This window comes from Rhopilema esculentum, chromosome 5 (genome assembly GCF_057945365.1).
Source record: "Rhopilema esculentum isolate cy_ngs chromosome 5, ASM5794536v1, whole genome shotgun sequence".
In the NCBI taxonomy this organism is placed as follows: domain Eukaryota; kingdom Metazoa; phylum Cnidaria; class Scyphozoa; order Rhizostomeae; family Rhizostomatidae; genus Rhopilema; species Rhopilema esculentum.
The window spans coordinates 9,636,803-9,661,570 of NC_142819.1; the positions used below are offsets into that span (position 1 = coordinate 9,636,803).

A 24,768-nucleotide genomic window follows, 5' to 3' on the forward strand; every position below is an offset into this window, starting at 1 on the left:
CCAGGCCATCCAGCCCTGCGTGTAATTATACCCAGCCCGCGAGATAATTTTACATTATTATGTTAATAAAATGTGTCCAATAATTTTTATCCTATTTGGCCCGCGACCTAACGTATGTTTTGGATTTTTGGCCTCTGTGCAATTGAGTTTTACACCCCCGATTATTGGATTGGACACTCCTGTTCTAGAGGGCCTTTCCTTCGATACTCTGCTCATTCCAACCTCGATTTGAATTAACGAAAAGTGAGACGAGGGGATGAAGAAAATGGCGCACGAACTTTGAAATGGCCGAGGAAAGAGATTCCACCGGATACGCTGTTGACCAAGATGATAACCAAAGTGGTTTTGAGCCTCCACAAAGCCCAAAACATCATAAAAAGGATACCAAAAGATATGTCGCCTTTAGGTCTGATGATGACGAATCTTCGGAGTTTGAAGTAGAAGAGACTCCAAGGTAGGCCCAAAAATTATACCATAATTCATAGCCTATGCGAAAGATTAACAAAAATACAAAATAAACCTCGATAGTTGAAATAGTTTGTGTTGTTGTTGCACCAACATAACTCCCAGTCTGTGGTTTCTTGTTCGCAACCATACACAAGTAAGGGTCATTGTGGAATCCATGTAAACATCGCGCCGGATATTACTATAAATAATCTAAAACTATAACTGTGCTATAAAGGCTAAGGGCCCGCCACAGATCTTTGGAATGACTTCTCCCGGGACAGACCATTATACTGAAAGACCACTCATGTCAAGCCAAACTCTGAATAATAACAAGTGTAACACCCAACTGATAGATAATGGATACCGGCGAGTGAATTACGAATTTGTGCCGAAGGTTCTAAATCTTAATGCTAACACTGAAATATTGTATGGTACAATGCATAATAGAAGCAACCGATTGTTATTTTTGCCAACAACGCTTTTTTAAGTCAAGGCTGGTATACTGCTTTGAGTGAAGAAATTTTCCCTTCAGCATCGAATAGCAAAATTTAACAATATTGTAATCGGGGGTAGGGGGATATTTCTAAAAAAGCTCTAGCTTTGGGCAAGTGTTCAAGCAATCTTGGCAAGGATTGTAGCATTTTAAAGGGCTGGGTCATTGAAATGTACATTGTAGTTAAATGAATTTCATTTCATACCAAGAAATAGGTGCCTAGTTGATAACAAACTTTTAAAATTATCATACTGTATATTTAAATGGAATAATCATCATCTGACTCTAGAGGGGCTCCCCCATAGTGGTTGTGATTCAGGCATTCACGCATAATTTTTTACTTTTCGCACAATCACGCACTGCAAAATTGGATTTTCACGCTCACGCAAGCAGTAAATGTAGTTTCAGCTATTGCTCATCAGAGCACTGTTTGAAGGACTACAACACCACTTTCAAACTTTGAATACTAATTTGAGATTTAACTATCATTGGCTTATTATGCACCAAATTGAGGCAATTTTTTTAAAAATTATCATTCAAAATTTCATTCACGAATTCACGGATGGTTAAAACCTTTCATGACATAACGCAAAAATAACTGCACAAGAAATGTTTCATGTTCACATAGGGATCTTAATTCACAAAATGACACATAAAAAATCAAGATTTCACCATTTCACACATGAAAATATGGCCAGTAACACATCACACAAAAATATGGAGGGGCCCCTCTAGAAGCAGGCATTAACATGTAGATAAAGTTATTAAGTCATAAATTATGAAAATTTAGATAACACGGTAGATTTATTGTTCATTAATACTTATATCATGAATTAGGAAAATAGTTAAAAGATTCAAAATTTGATTCTTGCTTAAGTGTGATGGGAATGATAACAGAATCACAAAACACATGAAACAGATAATCTGATCAAAGCATTTATGACCTTGTTGAAAATGTAGCCTTTAGCCATTGCTATGGTGCTAAACAGCAAACCAGCGCTAACTTTGACCCAGAGTGAGGAGAGTCGCCAGCTCTCTGTAATTCCAGGCGTAAGAATCATGAGGTGTGGTCACATTGAGAGAAAGGTCCAGTACACTGCTTGATAAGCATAAGCTTCTCAGTGTTTTAAAAACTATACCTTCAGATGCCAGATAGAAACAAATACAAAAAATACAAAGTTTCTGAAATTTTGAAGTGTAGTTGGGCTTCTGAATACTTTTTGAACCAATGTGTAGTTGGGCTTCTCAGTGTCCTAAAAACTACCATCGGATGATAAGTAGAAACAAATACAAAAAATGCAAAAAATACAAAACATATAAGAAAGAAACTTATTTTACAATCTCAGTTTCTTTCTTATAAATTCTTCTTCATACAATTGCTCATTTGTTAAATTATTATAAGTTGCTAATCATGATCATTCTTCATCTGGCCATTTTAGCTATTTTTTGCTGATCTGAGCGACCACTACTGACATCACTGGGCATATACATTTTGATCTTTTTTGCAGAAAATAACACCAATATTGATAATAATGACACCAATAAAAATCGTTTTATAGTCTTCTGACATCAGTTCCAGGGTTGAAGTTTGATGTGCTTAAATCTAAATCATTATAATGATCAAACATATTTTGCACTTGTTTAAGGTGGAAAACATTTTGACCTGGCAAGCACTGTAAGGATAGAATACCATTTCCAGGCTGCATGATTTACCTTTTTGTATGCAAGAGACATTTATTCCCAAGAACGTACCTTTCAAAATTATGCAATTGAAACAAAATGTATATCCACTATAAGTTAAATTTTTTAGTCAGATGAGTTTGCCAGTAGAATGTGCTTGCAAATGACTTGACTTTGCCCCTTTAGTTTTTAATACTTAAGTTTTCCACATTAGAAACCCCATATTCTCACTATCTTCCAGATCTATTTGATATAACTATGACTACCCCATGGGCCATGGCATTACAAAAAGGTTAAAAATTACAATTAAATCAATCTACATATGAACTATTTGAAATGCAAAGTAATATTAGGGGCTTACTAAGGAGTGTAGAGCAAGACACGTTATTGAAACAGAACATAAAGGCTTTATTCAAGAATGAAAGCATGAGCCTTACCCCAAACTGTGAATAAACAATTCAAGTAAAATAGGAACCCCTCATCAAATCAAATTTCCTTGAGAAATTAACTCTCAATAAAATTTCATTTGATCAGCATTATAATAAAAAAGTGTTTATAGGGCTTAGTAAGTGGTTCACAATTACAAATAGGTACTCCTGTTCACTCGCTATCATATTTATTCTCATAGGAAAGATAGAAAGAAGCCTAAAAAAGATCGTTCAAACACATTTAAAGAAAAATTCAAGTCAATTAAGGTGAAGAAAAGGGATAAGGAAAATAAAGAGAAGACCAAGGAAAAAGAGAAAGAAGAAAAAAAGGAAAAGAAAGAGAAAAAGAAGCATAAAAGGTCTTTATCAGCTGGAGCTGCCCTGACTCCTGCCAATGTTCAGTCTCCTCCTCCACCAGGTAAGCTTGTGAAATTCACACACACTTTATCATTAACATTGCCTCTCTCAACTATTCAGCCATTTTCTCTTTTGTAAACAATCAAATATGAAGCCTAGGTACTTTGATGAACGTAAATAAAATGCTGGCACTTGTGTTGTCTTTAAATTCCGAATTCTTTTTTGATAACTGAAGAACACATGTTTGTTTCAACAAACACTTCAATTTTCTAAATAAAATGCTGTCAAAAGGTGACTGATTATTTTAAGTTTTTTCCCTTTCACTTTTTTTCGCGCATTTATACTTTGTTAACTCATATTTATATGAACAAGATATACATACTTAACCTGTTTAAATCTCTTTCAGTCAAGCCAGTCTTTGGGGTTAAACTAGAAGTAGCAGTTGCAAGAAGCAAGATTGCAGATGGCCTTGAAATGCCCACAATCTTTAGACAATGCATCCATTATTTAGAAGAAAATGGTAGGTACTTGTTTTGATATAGGGTTCTGATAAAAATTCTCTTTCTTTGGATTTTTATTAAAGTCTTGAAGTATTTGGTAGTATAAATCTGCAAAGATCAATGTTTTCATGCGCAAAATCCTCATTTATGTTTGGTTCGCATATTTCAAAGTGATGGTTCCCTTGCAAAAGTAGGCAATGCAAGGCACTTTGTTTTCTTTCCTGCCAATTTTCTTACATTGGGGGCCTGTTATAAGGGTTCCAAAAGCTGCAAAACTGTGCCAAGAGGCAGCCAAAAGCCGCAATCTCCAATAAAATGAAATGCAAAGATGCAGTCGCTATGGCAAAATGTGCCATGGCACAAAAAGAGAAATACTTGCATATAAGTAGAGGGAAACATTGCTAGAAGTAGCTATATGACAAGTTCTTATGGTTCTCACTCTGTTTCACAGAGCAAGCTGTTGCATTGGTCCAAACCATTATTGTATAATTTCTTGCAAATGCATCCTGGTATTAAAAGCTGTAAACTGTTGCAAATTTACAAAAAAGACACAAGAGACATCTTATTCTGAAGTTGAATCTGCAGAAAGCAAAATGGCCAAATCCTTAGGCCGGAAGTAGAAATTGGGTTGATGTTGTAAAGCTGCAAACCCACAATAGGCCCCCAACATTAGATGAAGCAAAAATTTAAAATTAGAAGAGGCATAAGGCATTAGTAACATTTTAACACTATTCATTTGCAGCAATTTTGAAATCAATTAATATTTGTACAGGGCTCAAATTATCTCTAATATCAACTATGTTATTTATTGTTTTTCTTTTTGCAGGACTTGATCAGGAGGGCTTGTATAGAGTTTCTGGTGTAAAATCCAAAATAGATGAGTTAAAAACTTTATTTGATCATGGTAAGTATGTTTCAAGTCACTTTTGTAAATAATTAATTTGTCACATGCATGTACATGTATAAATAATAAAAAGTTAGAGGGTAGTTTCTTATAGGCTTAACCTGTAAATACAATCATTCAAAGTTCTTGCATACCCAAAGGATTGCTAGTCCAAGGCTTGTTAGTTGCACCTAGGTGATCTAAATACTAATACTGAAAGTTTCATTTGTTTGTGTGAAGGGATTTTGATTGTAACTATATCTGTATTATAAGCAACCATTACCCTCTTTTCTATTTGCTATCCTTCGGACAAATGCTGGAATCATAGTAGGTAGAGAATTATGTGCCCGTCCATCCATGTAATGCGAATTTCAATGTTACACGCTCACTATCCAAAAGCCTAGGTATAAAGATGCTGGAACCAGTACACAACAAGGTTTTAACCTTATGTCTGCAGATTGAAACCTATAGATGCACATCCTTTGAATGTAGCAATTTGAAAGCATAAGTCAGCTGTATTAACGATAGTTTTGTATTGAAATTAAACGTAAATCTCTTGATGAAATCCAATTTTTAGAGTTTTTGATGGTTGTTCAGGCGTAGAATGTCAAACATTTTCTTTATACCCCTTATTAGAACTGCCATATTACTACTCTGCTTCGAAACTATGTATGCATACGTACTCTTCAACACGTACTCTTTTGTCATGTCCATTGATATACGATGTCAAAACGCAAGTCAATACATTCAGCCTTATTCGTGAAGATAACTCTATTCATATCAAATAAGTAAAATCGGTAAGACTAGCCAATGTAATTGTGGAGTATCACACTTACCAGCCGCTGCTCTCATTTTATTACTGATTTTAATTAAGTGACATTTTTATAGGGACGAAAATAGATTTTGACGCTGAAGATCTTGATCCAAACATAGTTGCTGGTCTTCTTAAGCAATATCTCAGAGAGCTGCCTGAAAATTTACTCACACAAACGTTGCAACCTGTGTTCGATGCTATAGTGGGTAAGTACCTAATTAGAAAATAGTACATACAGCAGAGTTATAAAAGATTAATCAGGTTAAGTGTGTGTACAGCGATTTAGTTATTATTCAACCTTGTTTATGAAATATAAACTATGAAGCTTTGAAATAGATGTATATGAAAAAAATTTGTTGGTGACGAAAGAAAGTCTAAAATTGGAATCATTTATGAATCATTTATTCATCCATTTTTTTTTCATTTATAGCGTTCTATTTTTTCACTCTTGTTGTGTTAATTGTCTTTATGTCATGGAGGTGAATGCAGGCAGATTTCAAGCTGTCACGGAAGCGTTTTTCTCCTTATTTGCTGCTTACGTCTTCAATCATTACTCTGATCGCCAGTCAACCGACCTAGAATTAAAAACCATTCGTTTTTTACAGGTTTAAGGGATGAACGGGAACAAGTAGAGAAAATGAAGTATTTGCTTGGGGAATTGCCGAGACCAAACTACACTTTGTTGTCATGGCTCTTTGTGCATCTTGATCATGTGATGAAAAACGTGCGTACTTTGATATGTTGTTTTTGATGTTGTTGTGTCTGTAGAATTTTTTTAGATGCATACATAAGAGTTTTATCCTACTTATAGGCTTTCTCCCAGTTTCCTTAATTACACTGTACAGGTCTCTATTCGTTCATAGGAGAACGCTCATAAGAAAATCTAAAATGTCTTTGAAATCTACAATGATGACAAAATTTGAATAGGGTACCATTTCATCCGATTGTTGCGGAAGCTGTGAAATGGTCCGTGTTCCACTCAGGACTCGAATATAAAGATTTCTGAAGAATCACCACTGATCCTAGATCGAGAACTACCATCAAATGTTTACTTTGGTACTTTATTTTCTGTAAATGGAGAAATTGTTGAGAAATACCTTCGGCTCTTTCAATTTACCGACAGAGAGAGAGAGAGAGAGAGAGAGAGAGAGAGAGAGAGAGAGAGAGAGAGAGAGAGAGAGAGAGAGAGAGAGAGAGAGAGAGAGAGAGAGAGAGAGAGAGAGAGAGAGAGAGAGAGAGAGAGAGAGAGAGAGAGAGAGAGAGAGAGAGAGAGAGAGAGAGAGAGAGAGAGACATCCCATGTGTTTCATGCCTTTGCCGCCATGTTCTTTCAGCATGTACAAAGTCGCGCTGAATTGTGCTTTTCACGTGTTTTATCTCTTTTCTCTGCTAGTAAATCCACTTTTCAGTGCATTTTTCGGTAATGTTGTGATCTCTTCTCTTTGAGTAGTAATGTCTGTCTTTATGTTTTCTGCATGTTATTTTGTTATTCGCAGTCCGCCCAGACTAAGATGAGCATCCAAAGCATCAGCATTGTGTTCAGTCCGACCATGAACATCAGCCATGGTGTTTTGTATATCATCCTCACAAATGTCGATACCATATTTCCAAACGTGAAGATCATCAAGTGAGTATTTCAGAGGTTGATGCGCCTTACTTAAATGCAATCGACAGATTGTTATAAGGGTTAAGTCACCTTTCATTCAAAAATTGACCAATCAGTGATTGTGATTCCACTAACACGCAAATTGATTGGCTAATGTTGATTGACAGATGTCTTTAGCCGCTTTAGTCTCGATCGCCTTCAATTCCCGAATGTTGTTTTTCTCTATCAACGATCACCCAACGATTAGGAAGTACTCAGTGTTTGACTTTGCCGTTTAACAGTTATTAGTCTAAAATTCATGGTTTGATTTTCTTTTAAGGAAGTTGAAGGACTCGTTTTACAGTGTAATACCTTTGCTTTTTAAATTTTTTTTACGCCGTCTCTAGTTTTTTGGCCACTTCGATAGGCCCTCATTTTGTTTACGTTTTATGAAAGTCAGCGTTGTTGCCAAATGTTGGATAAAACTACCAGAATGTATTGACGGAGATGCTAGCATTTCATCACTGGACCTGACAGTCTACTTAAGTATGTGGCAGAATTTAGGTGGGTCAGCCAAATGCACCTGGACTCCCTTTATTCTGTCGACGTCACAGGTTGATGCCGACAAACCTACAGTTATTTAGAAGGCCTGTCAAAAATAACCGCTTCTTTGCCGGTGAAGATGTTTAGTATTTCAGGATTTGTAAATCTGTCTTGATTTTTGAGAAATCTGAACTAAATAAAAGCTGTGCTAATTTAGTTAAGGTGTGTTAGTTTTAAGTCAGCGGACTTAAACAATGTAATGCATAATTAAACCATGTCATGCTTTATTACCTATCTTTTTGAACTGTTTTTAATAGGCTACGATCAAAAACCTTGGACAATGTTAAGCTTATTTTTCTCTAAGATAATGCGCTTTTAAAGTCAAGGTTTCCATTTTGTATTTTCTAAGATGATGCGTTTTTAAAGCCAAGGTTTCTGAGAAGGAAATCCTCAAAAAAGACTCAATGGACAAAGACGTCCGATAACGTGATTGTTTTTGGTCTTAAAATTATTGTTTTTTTCAGTAGATGTGCCTGGAATTTCTAATTAAAAATATCGCAGAATCCATTGCATCTGAAAGTGCCCATGAATAGAGAATATGGGACGTCAACTATTTCTTTGCTCCTAGAGTTGCAGATTTTCCTCTATTGTGTCACTTTCTGGCTAGAAATAGCGCATTGTCACAAATCACTTGACTTTACAAGCTAAAATTTTAGCAGACATTTGCCTCCTCATCTAGTTTTCTGATATTGGTTACTTCTGAATCATTGAAATATTCATTTTATCTCAATGATATCTGGAAGCGGGTCATTGGTAAATGATAGTTGGATACCTTTGACAGATTTATGAACTCTGAAAGTCTTTCTTGATTCTTCTAGATATGTGGAACCTGCGGAGAGAGAACCGCAACTCATTCAGCCAAAGTCCCCAAGGTAGCGTGAAATTTGTAAAGATTTTCAAAGGTTTATGTCGACACCACCAGAAACATGAATAAGCCGTTTTGTACAAGAATGCGATAATTTGAATAACAGGGCACTTCTTTAATGAAAGGTTCGCTGGAAACAGACTCCTTTGTAAATGTATACGAGATATGCTCAGGGGCAGACACTCGGTCAAATATGGGGGTGGGCGTGGTGGGGCAAGCCAATTGTTTTAATAAGATGACATAACATTTTCAATGGTTTTGGAACAAAAGACCATTGTCCTCTTAAGTATTGGGGGCGGTTGCCCCCCCCTGCGCCCCCAGGTGTCCGCCACTGGATATGCTGTGCAATATGCCCCGCCATATGGGACAAAAGTCTATTATACAAAATATATGATGTCATTGTAAATATATTGTTTATATCTATTATAAATCTGTTGTACAATTCATATCGACGTTATTTCCTCTTTAACTTAATGCGTGTCCACTTGACATTTATAAATTGTTGTCGGAAATTTCAGATATATAAGGTCTGAATTTGTTTGCAAATATATAAGGTCTGAATTTGTTTGCAAATATAAGGTCTGAATTTGTTTGCAAATATAAGGTCTGAATTTGCTTGCAAATATGTAAGGTCTAAGCGCGAACAATGTGCGCAGTGACATTTCCCGCCAATTATGAGCACCAGAGGCAAAAGACTGGCCTAAGCAATACCAACGAATATTAATTATGTCGTTCGAAGTTGACTTTCAACAGTTTATGGTTGATCTTCCTGGACAACTATCTCAGGATTTTGGAATAGACGTTTGCAAGACTTTTTACATGTTTTAAGCGTTTTCATTAGGAGGTGTGAATGTGCGAAAGAAACACCTGAAAGTTTGTGTGTATCTAAGAGAGCTTTTTGTAGAAATTTGTAATCTACACAATTAAGTTGAGAGTAACATCTTTACTGATGAAAGCTACATACCAGAAATGACTGCACACTCTGTTAGGTGCCCTGAAGAGCACAATGAAGGTGCCTGTGGCAGACCTAGAAAATTATTAGAGAAGGAAGAAATTGCGAACCTGTTTGAGATACACAATTCATGGCATACAGTAGCTCAACTATTGGAAACTTGTGACTTCCTTCACACGGAATTTACCTCTACCGTTGCTTTTCTGGGAGCTTGCGCGACGACTTTCGTGAGAAGCTGGGCGAGTGTATATGGTTGCGGGCACAGAACTAGGCCGTCTGATGCTAGTACTATAAGCATCGCGCCCAATATTTCTCCCACGGGAAAATCTTTGGCGGCTGTCTAAAGAGTTCTTCTTGGGCGTCGAAAAATCGAGGAAAATTCTTCTTGTGCGTTATTAAATTGCTGCCGGTCATTCAATATGGGTCTCGTCGGAGCTGTTAGGCTGGAAGCTCCAGCCCGAGCCGTTGCTTCTTCAGCAGTGGAAGGCAAAGCCCTAAATACATTATTTAAAATTTCCTGAAAAGAAGGATGGGAAATAATATTCCCAACCAACTCGTCAATGTTCCTCGCAGCCATTTTGTGCAATGTAAAATGTGTTAACTGTAAAGCGAGACGGAATTGGCGGGAAATGTCACTGCGCACATTGTTCGCACTTAGACCTTATATAATTACAAACAAATTCAGACCTTATATATTTGCAAACAAATTCAGACCTTATATATCTGAAATTTCCGACAACAATTTATAAATGACAAGTGGACACGCATTAAGTTAGAGGAAATAACGTCGATATGAATTGTACAACAGATTTATAATAGATTTAAACAATATATTTACAATGACATCATATATTTTGTATAATAGACTTTTGTCCCATATGGCGGGGCATAGTGCAAGCTACTTTAAACATCTGTGTTTGAGCCAAAGATGCAATTTGTGATTAAAATTGCTGTGCCAGTAATTGTGCAGTTTTTCTGGAAAAATATTTTTTCTGTCCATTGAAAACAACTGAAAGCATACGAAAAACTGAAAGCACACGAAAAACTGCACGAAACTTCGGAGAACCACAAAATATATCTTTCCTGTCAGCCCTTAGCCCCCGGCTCCGGCGTCCGTGGAATTGATGCTGATGTAATAGGAGTCTTTTAGAAAAAGAAACATTTTTTTTAACGAAACAGTTTTTTAGAAAACGAAACTCTGCGGTCATGAAACTCGTAGGTCTTTGATTAAATTTTTCAAACCTTAAGGTCTTCTCCCGTTGTACTTCACATAAAATGTGTGCAAATTGTGACCTTTATTGTTATATCGTCCTAAAACTGCCCTTTATTGTTATATTGATTAAGAATAGTGACTGTATATAATAATTTTTCGAATCTATTAATATCTGCTTGCGGTTGTTTTATATCAAATGGCTCGTCAATACATTTTCTGGTTTTTTACTGCAATGTTTTAGCTGGTTTTGGGCCTATTTTTAGCCCGAAATTAGCAGCAGATAAGCTATAACCTTTAAGATTCTATTTTGTAGGTCCTTAGCAGAAGAGTTGGCCAAACAGGAGGTGTTTCTTGATAACTTATATGAAAAGATGAAGCAAGAAGGCACCAATGAAGTGAGTATTCGTGATTTAAACTTGTGACTGTCTTTTTGTCGCTTGACAATTGTAATTTGTTTTGGTTATCATTCAAAGAGCCCCGACTTTGACACAAATTTAGAATTTAGACAATTCTTTGTTGTTAGCGTTCATAAAGATTTTCACCGGACAATAACACCATAGGGGTACAAGTATATAACAAACATGGGGCTATTCATGATTAACCGCAATTAACTTGTATCTGTTCAATAATAGGTGCTAGGTGGTGCATTCTATGGTTTTTTTTAATTTTGGGTTCTACATCAAGTTCTCTTACCAGTTATGCAAAGCATGACCTGATTAAAATTTCGGTAAAAATTTCTTCCACCAACAAAGCATAAAGCTTTCAATATGACAACAACAAATGAAATAATTGACGAAATGGCTTGGTCAAATGCAGATCATAAAAAATGTTCCGATACATGAAGCCTTTTTTGTAAACACACAAAATAGCTCGAGCTAGAATTTCGTCAAAAAGGCTCGATAGGCCATTTGAAAGCAATATTGCTTCGATTGGGATTGAGTGTTTTCTACTCACAATATCATTTTTTGGGATTGAGTGTTTTCTACTCACAAAGACAATGAAGGTAGAAGCTTGCACTGTAACTAATTATCTTTACACATATTTCCACAAATGCGTTGTATTGGCGACAAGAGCTTACTATTTCTGGAACTGATGAAATTTTGCTCTCGTGTGTCGCTGTGTCAAGTCGTTAACAATTTTATGAATTGAACAAGACCTGCACCATCAGCAAAGGAAAATTGTTGTGCCTCTTGGCCAGTTTCAGTGACCAACGTGCAACCACTCTCTATTGTCAATTTCCGCTGTTTCGACATCTATCTTTAGGCCCAACATGTATTTCTGTGAAACGTGACCGGCATGGTTGAAGCGGTTTGCTTCATGTAGTGATGAAGGGTGGCCTTACAGTGGATGGCGATTATATTTAGCCTGAGCCAAACAAGTGACTAAACTGTGAAATGGCTGCTGCGAAAATATGTTTCAGGTCATTGTTTCAAGCTATAGATATCATTATTGTTGGCAATGGTGGCTGCAACGCTGATTGAGAGATCAAGCAAATCACTCATGTGTTCTGGTGTTTTTATCGCAGTAGTGAGACATAATGGAACCAGTTCACGCCGCCTGAATTTTTCTAGCTCAGCTAAGGTTTATAGAGAGACTAATCTATCAGTTCTTTGCTTGCAATGCCTAAAGGACGCTGTCAAAAGATATTGTCTTACTTTGGCTAGTCATATATTTAATGGACTGTTATACCAATAGACTTCTAATATCAATGGTCCAATTTACAGCACAAATGGCTTCCTTATTACTAAAAGCAGATCTTTTTTGGCAGATAACAAACCATCGTTATAGTGTCAAATCAACTATGCGCTAGCCAGTACATCACTAAACCTAAATCTGTCGCTATCACGGTTTTATGATTAACATTGACCCCGTCTGTTATGATTGTAATTCAAACAGACAAGGCAATTGTCTATTGAAACATCCCAACACATGAATTTGTTTGGCGGACATGAACAATCCGGAGAGCTACCATGTTTTGCTTGATGTCATATTTCTAGGAGAGCGTTCCCTGACCCAAGGCGACCTGTGATTCGTTGATGCATTTAATAAAACTCCTTGACGTGTATCACACGAAGTTAATCGGATTGTCCGAACCGGATCCTTCACCTTCGCCAATCTGTTTTTCAAAATGCAGGCTTATCGAGACTTCTAATTTCTCAAAGGAAAATGAAATTGCCACTTGAAATATCACAGAATTGAAATTAGGCCTAGTAAGCCAATCGATCGATACGTGATTTTGAGTTTAATCTGATTTAGGCTAATTTAGACATAATATTAAAGACTCTTCATTTCTAGTTTGCCCTCGAACCAACTGCATTTTAGTCTGACCTTGGAGAAACCAAGAAACCAGTATTTAGTGGTTCTGATATTTCTGGTTAGTGGTAAAAAGCTATTTCTTTATTTTGACCCCTGCGGTACCTCTCAACTAGAAGGATCCCTATTCGGGCCAATCCAGGGTCGTCTTATTGGCTGCGTTCCTCTTCGCACGTCTTTGCGTGGATGCATAACTGCGAGGGATTCATGGCAAGAAAGCTACACTATTTTAATAGAAATTTTGACTATGCTAATCGGTATCTCATTAGATGTGTTCTTTTATATTGAAGTCATCTGCAATCCTTCACAAAATATACTGAGACCAGTGAAAAAATCAAGACAAATTTATTGACAGTAATCTACTAGAATTGTATTTGACCCCCTCCCCCTTCAAGCAATGTTGTTGAGTTCTTGTTATTGTATACGGTCTTTGCACACATGATTTGCAACTATTTTACCAAATCTCAACAAATAACATTGCTTGGAGGGGGAGTTGGAGGGAAGGGGACGGTGGAAGGGTTGAGCAACTAATACGTCTATCTGGAGCCTAAGTCAAAATCACGAATGGTTTATCAAATAATTCGATAGTAAATACGCCAAACAGACTTTGGCACTATTGCGAGGTAGGAAGGAAAAGCAGTCTCACAATTTTTGTGGACAATTTTGGGTAGTTTCCCCTTCGGAGCTTTTTTAACCTGACCTTTAAAGGATGGTATATTTCGTCCCTTTTTGCGAAAGAGTCCGTAAAGCTCACAGAGAGTTACCACAATTAAAAGCTGTTTAGGTGATTTTACGAGATTTAACGAGAGTTTCAAGATTTTGCGAGATTTTGCAGGATTTCACCAAAGTAACCATTACTGAAATGTTTATTTTTTAACAGGTGAAGTTTTTTGGTTTGTTTCTAGCCAAAACTTAAGTGTACTCGGGACTTTTGTGGCATGGAATGTTGTCACCATTGAACGTCGATCTTATGAACTAAAAAGCAAATGAAAGCGGAAATCTTCGGCAAAAAAGCGATTGATGATAAAATGATTGTGATCATCTATGCAGATATTTCACATCATCAATAACCTGTTTATTGGAGCGATTTGCTTCTTAAGTTGAATCTTTCTGCTCGCGGTTGCATATTTTGCGCTTGCGCCGTAATTTTACCTCCCGCCCTTTGATAAGGCCTTCAATATCGACTTTTCATATGCAAGTTGCTTTGCTGTTCTTAATGATCATTGCGGTTAAAGTATTTTGTCTGTCTCGTCTCTTAAAGCATCGCAGTATTATTTTCTACCTAATCACATCTAAGATACGTTAAATCTATGGGAATCCACTCTAAGCAGGCGCGCTTGTGCTAGATCTAGAGGGGAAAGTAGGGGCTTAAAAATGTTTTTTGTTCTTTAGGAAGAAGTTATGGAAAAGATGTGGGAGGTTCAGAGAACAGTAACTCAACTGAAGCGAAAGGTATGTTTGTCTGTTTAAAATTTATTGACTGCATTCTGGAGCGTAACTATCTTTAATTCTTGAAGATATGCGGAGTTTGTGGGTTGTAACGTTTGGAATCATTTCTATTCATTTCTTTAATCCGTTTCGTCCACTTTTTGCAGGATACATTGGCATATCTAGAGTTGTCTTAAGAATAGAGTCTAATAATAATTGAATTTCAAGAGTATCAGCATTGATCAAGAAATTATCTGTACATTTAATCTCTACACTGGTACTTTATTTTCTGCTAATTAAGGTAAAATTTAAAGATGCCAAGGGCTCTTTTTATTGACCAGATTTGATGAACGAGTTAGCACTTTCAAAAGCTGTATACGCCTCCGTGTTACATTTCCAGTTTTTTTATATTGACCTAGTAATTGCAATGCTCATTTGGTGCAAAGAAAAAAAAGAAAATTATCTGCTTTTCTTTAGAAACTTTTCGATATTTTTGATGGACTTTGCAGAAGCACTTCGTAGCTCAATTTGGAACTTACTTATTGCGCTTGCCATCATTTTAGCAGCAAAAACATACAGAATTTGTGATTTTGAAAGTTATCATCGGCAAAAAAGCGGCCAATTTCTCCTTTCTAAGGGTCTGTTTACATGAAATAGGTTATCCCACTTAAGTGGGCTGGTTAACTCAAGCGGGATCCGTGCTTCCTATACATTCCATTGTTCTCTGTATTTGCATTTACATGAAAAGTGGGCCAGCCCGCTCAGGTGAGATCCGCTAGAAAGACAGGTGGGATCCCCATCAGGTGGGATGGAACTTATCCATGTAAGCGCAATCAGGTGGGCTAGCCCACTCACTGAAAGTAAATGCCGCTGTGTAGAGAAAATTGGTGCCAAACTAAACCAAATTATAATGTCGTATGAATCGGCAGCAACAGTTCAGGCTTTTCTGCTAAAACCTTAGTAAAAGCGTACAGAAACTTAGAGAATTTAAACGTTTCCTCAATTGAAATGACACTAACATGTCGATCGCATACTTTTGATAGATCGAACACAAAATCGGAATTCCGTCTAACTGAAGTACGAATCCGAGCATACCGTATAATTTAACGGTCAGAAGATGAATCCAATTGTTATTCGCCAAAGAAAAATTCATATTCAATACTGTGGAGCGAAAAACTAAAAAAACCTCATTTACAATTTTCAAATAAGAGGTCATCCCACCAAAGTAGGATAAATCGTGTCCTTGTGTAAACACATGCGATTACGATCTCGCCTGTGGAAACTAGCCCACTCAAGTCCACTTCATGTAAACAGGCCCTAGAGGTGTAGGCTCGACTAGACACAGACTCTGTGTTAAGCGCATCTCAGCTTAGACAAGGGTGATGAAGATACAATGTTGAGTCGGGAATATTTGTAATAAAATTGCAAACAAAAGCGCAAATGATCAACTGAAGCTTGTCCGGGCAATTCCAATTTTCTTACCTTTCCCCGTCCTCTACTCGTTATAACGTATTTTAAGCTACCGCAAAGCTGTCAGTCATGCTAGTGGTTTTACCAGAATTCTAAATTCAGTTTTACCAGGCTTTTAATTCGAGTGAGTTCAGTGTTTGAAGCACCCCTGAGTTAAAGCTAATTTTCCATGCAGTCTTTTTTCGCGTAGGGGATTTATTGAAAGTCATAATGCTTCGCTTTTAAGATTAGAGCCTGGGAATGGCTTTAAATTTCTTTCTAAAATATTGGAATCAAATATTCTAAAACTAATTATTCCATACAAAACACAGAGATTGTCGCTTTGCTTAATGTGTTTGCGTGACAATGAATATTATGTAGCAGTTAGGTTAGTCTTGCTGTATATTTCCTTACAAGTTAATTAAATGTCTCTGGAAATTCAGCGTTGCCTCGTAGTTTAAGGTCGATCACATGTTAAGTCTGCAGCTGACATTTTCCAATGCCAACGTAGGCACTACTTTTATGTTTTTTTGGAGTTTCTTCTATACAATTTAATGGTGGAATCTCACTGTCACCATCCTCATTAATCATATTTATTTAGCATTATGTAAATTTCTTCTCGTGACTGTAGAAATCAAAATAAGCATGATTATATTATGTTCTCTGGAAACAGGCCACGTTTGGCAAAGATAACCAACAATGTGCCATCTATGATATATATTTGGCAATAATAATTCAAAATATGTTCAGCAAGGTATAGTTTAATATGTTTAGCAAGATATACTGAATTAGCATGATCCGTATATTCATGTTTTCTGCAATGAATTATGTTGCTTGCAGGCCAAATAAGAATTTCCTGCAGTGACTGTAAGTCTTTAGTGACGTGACTATTTGTGAATTACGTGTTTCACATTTCAATGTTGGATTTAGTGTTTTTAAGCTAGTCAGCTTGTTGTTGTTGTTGCAGCTGAAAACAATTAGAAGGAGCGAGTTAGGACGAAGTGCTACTGAAGATTCTTCCACTGTGAAAACATACACTGAAGGTAAGATGGAAGAGCCAGAAACAGAGAAAAGTGAAGTCCTGGTAACGCGCAGCCGTATTGAAGCAGAACCAGAAGCCAAAACAGTCAAAAAGGAAATGGCGAAAATTCCAGATGAAAATCAGTCTCAAGAATCAAGGAAGAAAAGGCTCTTTGAGATTGCAAAACAGCCGGATGAAGAAATTGAGTCCTCAAGGAGGCAGAGAAGAAATGAAGAACATAGCAGAATCTTAGATAAATGCAAGGATGTAAAGACAGCGAAGGAGGAAGTTGTGAGTGTAACGGAGCAGAAAACAGAAGCGGAGGATGGTAAAAAGGAGGATAGTGTTGATAGACATGAGGTCACGGCACCAGTAGAACCGGCTTTTAATGAAGATTTAGAAGATGACGAGGATGAAGATGAAGATGGTGTGATTTTGTGAATTATCATATTACATTTCATTATTAGATTTATACTGTTTTGGTTATCATATTGCAATTATCTTTCAGGTTTCATTAAACGAAATGATGTTAGTGATAAATAAAATCAGCTAAAAATTGAAATGAAGTAGCAATGGTCTAAGAGAGTTGTTAATTATGTAATCGTTTGATTGACAGTTTCTTGATGATGGCATTAAAGGTGAAACTTGTAGTAGCCACTTAGAATTGTTATTTTCTGCACATGAAATGTGTAATTGTTCGATGCAGAAAATTTAATGGATTTTCCTACCTTGTTCTTTTGCAGAAGAAATTGCCGAATTGCTGCAGGAAGAACTAAGATTGAAAATAGAGCAAGAGGTAAGATATGATGTTCGCAATGTCTTAGTTTTGGTCTAAGAAACAACACGTTTCTATTGTTGCGCTGCTGTTAAATGCTATCAGTAGACAAATTACATGAGGTTGATTTCTACAGAGATTTTACCTCAGATTTATCGCTGAAGCTGAAAAACTAAAACGGCACATGACGAAATGAGCAAGCAGTGGGATATGTGAAAGCTTTGGTCACCAAATGTCTACCAACGAAAACAGGAGAACGCAAAATAATTTTTTACAGTTGCAAGCTCTTTTGAAAATATGATGTGTGTAACGACTCTTGTAAAGTGAAATATTGTTTGGGAAAGTTTCAAATTTGTTTTGGCCTCTTTCCTTATTGTTTTCTCTTTTTGGCCATGTCCTATTCCCTATCTTTCTAACAGGTTATCTTCTTTACTGACTTATTTATAGCTTTTTCACTGCTCAGGCTAGCATTAACGAACATGCTTGAAGATATAAAATTTTGTTATCGTTATCTTTCATAACAGGAACTTTTAGCGTTGTCAGCGAGACTGAAGGATCGAATACAGCGGGAATTAAACGATGTTGATCGACTAAGGGTACGGATCTTGAATACTTTATGTCTTTAATTGATTTTAATCCTGACTGAAGCTACTTTTCAAATTTTTGACAGAACTTTAAACAAGATCTAAGAAATTTGATCAGAAGCAGCTTATTTGGACTAAGAGTCAATCAATGGCCTAGCCGCAGTCAACTGTCTAACATTTTTTACAACAAAGACAGCATTAGAATTATTTAGTGCAATTTAAGCAGAGATTTTTTCAGCTAACAGCTGGTACTCGAAGATTAGTAAAAGATGAGACAGAATGTTAATGAAATATTTTGTATGCTTCTTTGCTTCGTTGTATGCCATTGTACCTCAAGCTTCCGTTTTGTCTCCTTTGATATTTCTTGCTTTTATGTTTGATTATTTATTGTATCAAAGTAGTTAAAGGAAGTAGGATTTTCTTTCTGCTTACCACATTAAACTAGCCTTTCGTGGATTTTCGTAATTCATTATTTATTGAATATACGGATGTGTGAAATAAATATTCGCTATATCATTGTGATGTTGTTTTGAAATTATTTGTCTATTGCCGGTTTTGTTTATTTTAGATGGAGGTTGATGAATTCAAAAGAAAAGAGGACCGGGCATCTCCGGTCTCATCGAGTGATGACGATTCAAGCGGAGATGATTCAGATTCTGAGAGTGGAACCGTATCCTTATCGCATAGGAGTGGATGGAAACATCCACTTAAGTCTATCATCGTAGTAATCGTGCTACCAGTGGAATTGTTATTTTAGTGCTTGATTACGTCTTGTTGTATCATCAGCATCATCTTAATTTATTAATTTACAGTAGGCTAAAACCAATATAGCTAATTTTCAGCTACAGTTCCTGCCAAAAGTCCTTCGGACGCCCAAGTGCTTAATTAATGTTTTGAAAAAAATTACTATTTCAGGTAAAAATTTAGTGTAGTGTACAAAGACTTTTTGACAGGCATCGTGGTTAAGTTAAGTTTTTATTAATAGCATATTGAAGCACAGCATTGAGTAATTTGTTTGAGGTATGTCTTTTATATTTTTCATCAGCAAAAATCCTGCTAAAAAGCAGCAAGATGCTTTAGAGGAATTTTGCCTTCTACTTTTTGCGACAAGGACTCCTTTGTCGTATTCCGGCCAAGCCACAACTGCCTGTCTATCATTTCTTCAATAGAGATTGTTGTGCTATGTTCTCGCATTATTTCCTTAATGATTTGCAAGGATTCGGATTCAGACAATTCTGAGCTGGAAAACATTCTAAAAGAGCTACAGAAAGAGAATGAAAAGCTAGAAGTAAGTGGATATCTCTCCCCAAAAGACACGATTTTTTCTTACCATTTTCCCATGCATGAATATTTAATAAGAAGTTTGCAAAACACAGTTATAGCCTTGTGGCGTGATGTTTTGACAAGGGAATGTTCTCCGTTCAGATGCTAGAGAAACTGATAGTATTATACACACCAGAAGCAGCAAAGGATGCTCGTCTAGTGCGCCAATTTCTTTACATTTGCTCTCTTTGAAGACTGGACTGGACTTGTTTCAGTGCAATTATGCTCTTTTCCTGTGTGTTGAAGTTTGATTTCCCTTTGTATTCATACAATTTTTATAACTGTTTTTAGAATCAAACCGTCGACTTGGTGAAGGCTTTGGTGGAAGAAAACGATAAATGTGTCCAGTTGAAGGTCGAGTTGAGATTGATCGAGGAATGCAAGGGCTGATGCCGCGGGAAGAATGGTTCCAACAAATCTATCGCTTCCGATGTTGGAGCATATACACCTTCCATATCTTCATAGATACATTGTGGCTAGATTTCAATTAGTAAGCCATCATCTGACTCTTTAACTAGTTTTTTAAATAGATTTATCGAGCAGCTAGTTTAACAAAACCTTCTTATGTTGCAGCTTATTTTTTAGAAACTTCTTTCATAAATCTGTTCCTGAAAGTGGTATATCCTTTATTGAGGAACATTTTCGAATCCAAAGTTCCCTTTTTTCATGACATTGGCCTATCAACGTTGTACGCTTGCTGTTTTCACTGGAATTATAACACTGTGGGTTTTCAGCTGTTACAAATTTTATTTGCTCCATCTAGAGTTTAGAGATCGAAAGAAAGCCATTGTGTGCAAAATATTTCTATTTGTCAGAAAGAAATATCTTGCGGTATTAGTAGAATGATGCCCTAACATATGAAACATTGTTCAGAGCAAAAGTTTGATATGAATTATGTTTATGAAAGTTAAGAACCTCTTTGATAAAGCTTTAGTATAACACATTTGCCTGATTTAATAACTCCCTCCCAAAATTTCTAGCAATGTTTTGTTTTGGAAAAGGTAAGATATTTCGGGGCTAATTTTCTTTTTGATCGCTTAGACTACAGATCGTAGTTCGAGATCTCAGACTGTAAAGCACCTTTTAGGGGATTTATTATACTGCATTATTGTGTTAATGTTGCTTTCATACTAACAAAAAGTACAATACCTATCTGTTCTGTAATAATACAGTTGGATAAAAGATATAAGTATTATATATTTTTTCTTACATAATATTATTTTTTGTTACTTTCATACAGTGACTTGTATTTGTTAAATGGATTCATTTTGTATATATTATAGATACAAACCTATAATTTGTATTATATTATTTGAAGTAGGATTAGGTACAGGGTGGTCAATATGTATATCAGACGGGTTTATTTTACCTGTTTTTGCCCTCGATTAAAAACCACTGTGGAATTTTTCGCTCGAACGTATTATAACATTCAAAGTTGTTCTTCTGTTCGGTTTCAATCCTTAAGAGTGTCTCAAAGTTTTTCAAATAAAATAGAAACATTGAATTGTAAACACATAATTGCTCTTGAATGTTGTCAACGAAAATTTTCGCCACATAACATCAATCATGTAATTATGCTGTTATATTGTAATTATTTCCGTAACACTAATATTGCGTGTTTGTTTGCTTCAGGTACCTATTTTTCTTATATAAATACATTCCAGCATGTCACGTGTAAATATTGGGTTCTATTTCCTAAAGCCCTGGTGTCAGGTAAAGTAGAGAACCTTTTTGGAAAGAAAACACTTTAGAAACAGAAATTTTTTAGTGAACAAGTGTCACTAAGTGACGTCAAAAAGATCACCAAAAGACACGTCTTTTTCGTTGTTAGCTAAGTTTTACTGGTGGCATCTTTTCGGGGACAAACTATCATTTTAACGAATCCATTCTTTCGATACAGAAAAAACATTGTAGAAAATACACACAGGAACTGATCAGAAAAGCCAACAGCCTCTGCTGCCCGCAACAAGGTATTCGTGCCGCACTAACATGAACCGTTACTTGAAGAAAAGAGATTCACTTGAATAAACGAGGAAAACATGAAGGTCATTTTCCATCGATATTTTGTTGATTATTTATTAGTTACACTCAGTTTTTTATATGAAACTGGCTATAAGAAACGAGTACTGGACAGTCAGAAAAAATCAAGAAACTCCAGTACTCGAAGCCAAAAATTTAGGAAACAATTAAATCGTGATAAAACTGAGAACAACGAAATTTTGTAAAATCAAAGAAAATGATTGCCTAAGATGTTGGCCTAAAATTTTAGACACAAGGGATAAAAATATACTTCCTAATCTAAATACAGCATCAGAACGGAAGCGAATCTCTTGACGCGATAGAAAGGTCACGAACATTTCATAACATCATTCATGACACCATATTAAGAAACAATGGGTATTGAACTTTCCAGAACATAAAGAAACTGTAGTACTCAACATTGACCTTTGTTTCTTATAAATAAAATGAGTGTACTTAGGGGCAGTTGGACATCAATGAGAGGTCTCTGCCGTTTGACAAAAAAGAACTCTAGGACGTCGAATTTGAATGTACAAACTGAGCCAAAACCTATGGTAGTAAACGCTTTTCTAGGAATTATGAAATTGTTATAAGGAAGAACCATAATGTGACTTCGATTTCAGAGGCTATGGATGCACGAAAGATTCTAACTGCTAAGCGAGGGGAAAAGCATGGCATACCTTGCTTGATGTACGTCTGTGCCACAAACATCATGATGCCCCTTTTTGAACGTGGCGGCGGACCAATATCGTCACTAGGGTGTATTGGCAGTTGAAGACTTACTTGATAGATCGTTTAAATGGTTTTTGGTGTACAACAATGTTAATAACAATCGGTACGAAGGGAAATGACAGCTCTGTATAGAGAGAGATCTGTTAGTTCCTGCTTCCCGCAAGAACATCCCGAATGAAAATATCGATTGCGACGTCATTAATAAAAACATCATAGAAGACAGGGCGACAACATAAAAATTCGGACAAACTCCAATTAACTTACAGCGTTACAAATAAAAAGAATTTCGTAAATATTTACACACATCTGACTAAAATTTTGTGTTAATTGTACACGTATTAACATTTTGTAGCCTCTAAAATCGATAAATCTGCTTTGCTAATCTTAACAATAATAATCTAACAATCTTTAGCAATTTACCAAAATTCAAAGCATTACAAATTTAAAACAAGGCTCTGCTTTGACGTGGAAATACTTAGAAAGTATAACGGGTTTTTTTTGCCAGAGAGAGACAAGAAGCTTGGTAATTTCATATGGCAGAAAAATGACTCTGATTCAATACTTTGAGAAAAATAAAAGCGATTTTAATTTATGATCCTTGTTGACCAACACCTATAACATGTGAGGTCACTTGAAGAAAGATGAAGGAAGAACGCAGTTTCAAATTGCTAACCTTCCTCCACCTTGCTTTGTCAACTGACCTCACTCACTTGCGTGTTCTTCAACACTTGCGTATTTACCAACACGAAGTTGCGTGTTTTCAACCCGCTTAACTACTACCTTACAGGAAATCTATTTTCTCTCCACCTTTAACCGCAATCAACATACATACACGTCAATATATAATTTACATGACCCTGATGGGACTAAAAACACTACGACACCAAGTTTAATTTATAAATACTGCATAATGTGAGGATTCTATTATCTAAAATGAGAATGAATTACAAGCAGATATATTGGTAATTGGCTAGAAACTGCGTAAGCAAAGAGGAAGGGAGATTGAGCAGGTCCAGAATGATTGCATCGAGCGTTCTCAATTATATTGCTCCTTAAATTACACTTTGTTTTTCAGTTATAAGTTAATTTGACCGCGTAAAATTTTAGGTTTGGTCTTACAAACTATAGAAAATCTTTCCTGTAGGCTTTTTAAGTGGATTCTGCTTGTGAACAATCCAGCAAGCTTCGTTAAGGTTATTGTGAATGTCATAAATTTTATGAATTTGACATTGGAGGATCCAAACAGTTAAGGACTAAAAATGAGACAATCGATGATAAGTAAATCAGGTTTTAAATAATTATTAGAGACTCAGCTTAAAATGCTCAACAAGGTGGCCTAAAGTGAATAAGAACTATTTGATCCTTTTCAAGAAAAAAGGCATTCACTCTCTCCAGCTAATTTTAAGTCAACTAATAGACAGTTCAAAAAGTATCTGGGACATTCATGATATGTATGGCGCTGGAGCTGGAAAAGGTGCATGTAAGTTTTTCCCGGTTTTTAAACTTTGTTCCCGTTTCTTGCATTTTTTATGCTGAGTAATCCACATTTATTACCTTTCGTCCAGTTAAAATCCAAATCCCCTTTAAGTACACTTCATAAATAACAAGACAGTTTTTAATTTTGGGCAAATTGAAAAGGGTTTGCAGATGAATCCCTATAACTGTCTCCCCACAATCGAGGCAATAAAATTCTCAAATTGAGGCTGTTAACTCGCAAGGACTCTTTCATTTTTAAAATATGAAATTCACGTCATCTAAACTATTTAAAATCACCACTTAAATTACACCTTTATCTTTAATCACTTTATCGGTGGCAAGAACTGTTCGTTACTTTCGCTATTCTGTTTCTTCTGATCGACTTTATTCGTGTTATCGTGGAGATCTCCTTGAATGGTTAGCGCTGCCGTACGTGTTGCAAGTTTTCTTGTTACGTCACTTTCAACAACGCCTGGACTACAACTGTAATTGTCCTGTGTGATGCGCGTCTCATTGGCTAGTAATGGGTGCAGTCTGTCAGTCACTCTTGACGAGCTCTTTAACGAAACAGTCGTTGACTTTACGTGGTCTATGTGATGTAGACGCGTGCTTCGTGAGAACGACGCACCTCCGTCGCTTGCTCTTGAAACCGATTTGCGGTGGCTGCCTTTCGCTACTGAGCGACTTTTCTGATGGCTCTGTTGGCAAAATAGTAACAAAATAAAAAAAATTATATCAAGTTTGAGGAAACCTTGATAAAATAAATCGTTTTTTGATCTCAAATAAGTGATTGCAAAATGTATGAACAACGCTGAGAACTTAAGTGAAT

General features: G+C 36.2%; 2 protein-coding genes across 10 annotated transcripts in view; one reads left to right on the forward strand and one right to left on the reverse strand.

Annotated features, from left to right (window-relative positions):
* The first annotated feature begins 227 nt into the window (after nucleotides 1–227).
* Nucleotides 228–21,321, forward strand: LOC135689437 (uncharacterized). Of its 2 annotated transcripts, none has more exons than XM_065206661.2 (16): nucleotides 228–454; nucleotides 3,249–3,466; nucleotides 3,812–3,925; nucleotides 4,732–4,809; nucleotides 5,677–5,808; nucleotides 6,208–6,326; nucleotides 7,098–7,228; nucleotides 8,608–8,661; nucleotides 11,133–11,214; nucleotides 14,525–14,584; nucleotides 16,977–17,457; nucleotides 17,777–17,826; nucleotides 18,330–18,401; nucleotides 18,958–19,059; nucleotides 19,606–19,677; nucleotides 20,004–21,321. In XM_065206661.2, exons 1-16 carry the CDS (start codon nucleotides 285–287, stop codon nucleotides 20,100–20,102), a joined length of 2,034 nt encoding a protein of 677 aa, XP_065062733.2. In that variant the 5' UTR covers nucleotides 228–284; the 3' UTR covers nucleotides 20,103–21,321. The 2 variants fall into 2 exon arrangements, with proteins under 2 accessions (XP_065062733.2, XP_065062732.2); XM_065206660.2 differs by having other exon boundaries at nucleotides 229–454; nucleotides 17,774–17,826.
* Nucleotides 21,322–22,713: 1,392 nt separating this feature from the next.
* Nucleotides 22,714–24,768, reverse strand: part of LOC135689438 (dual specificity tyrosine-phosphorylation-regulated kinase 4) — a 47,323-nt gene continuing 45,268 nt past the window's right edge. For all 8 annotated transcript variants that reach the window (XM_065206663.2, XM_065206662.2, XM_065206664.2 and 5 more), the window contains one exon: nucleotides 22,714–24,637. In XM_065206663.2, the coding sequence (XP_065062735.1) occupies nucleotides 24,263–24,637 (375 nt within the window). In that variant the 3' untranslated portion in view covers nucleotides 22,714–24,262. The remainder of the gene's footprint in view (nucleotides 24,638–24,768) is intronic.

Coding starts and splice junctions, on each gene's coding strand:
- LOC135689437 (XM_065206660.2), top strand. CDS start 285: ATGGCCGAGGAAAGAGATTCCACCGGATACGCTGTTGACCAAGATGAT. Junction 6,327..7,097: donor TTGATCATGTGATGAAAAAC/GTGCGTACTTTG, acceptor TGTTATTCGCAG/TCCGCCCAGACTAAGATGAG. Junction 11,215..14,524: donor AGCAAGAAGGCACCAATGAA/GTGAGTATTCGT, acceptor TTTGTTCTTTAG/GAAGAAGTTATGGAAAAGAT.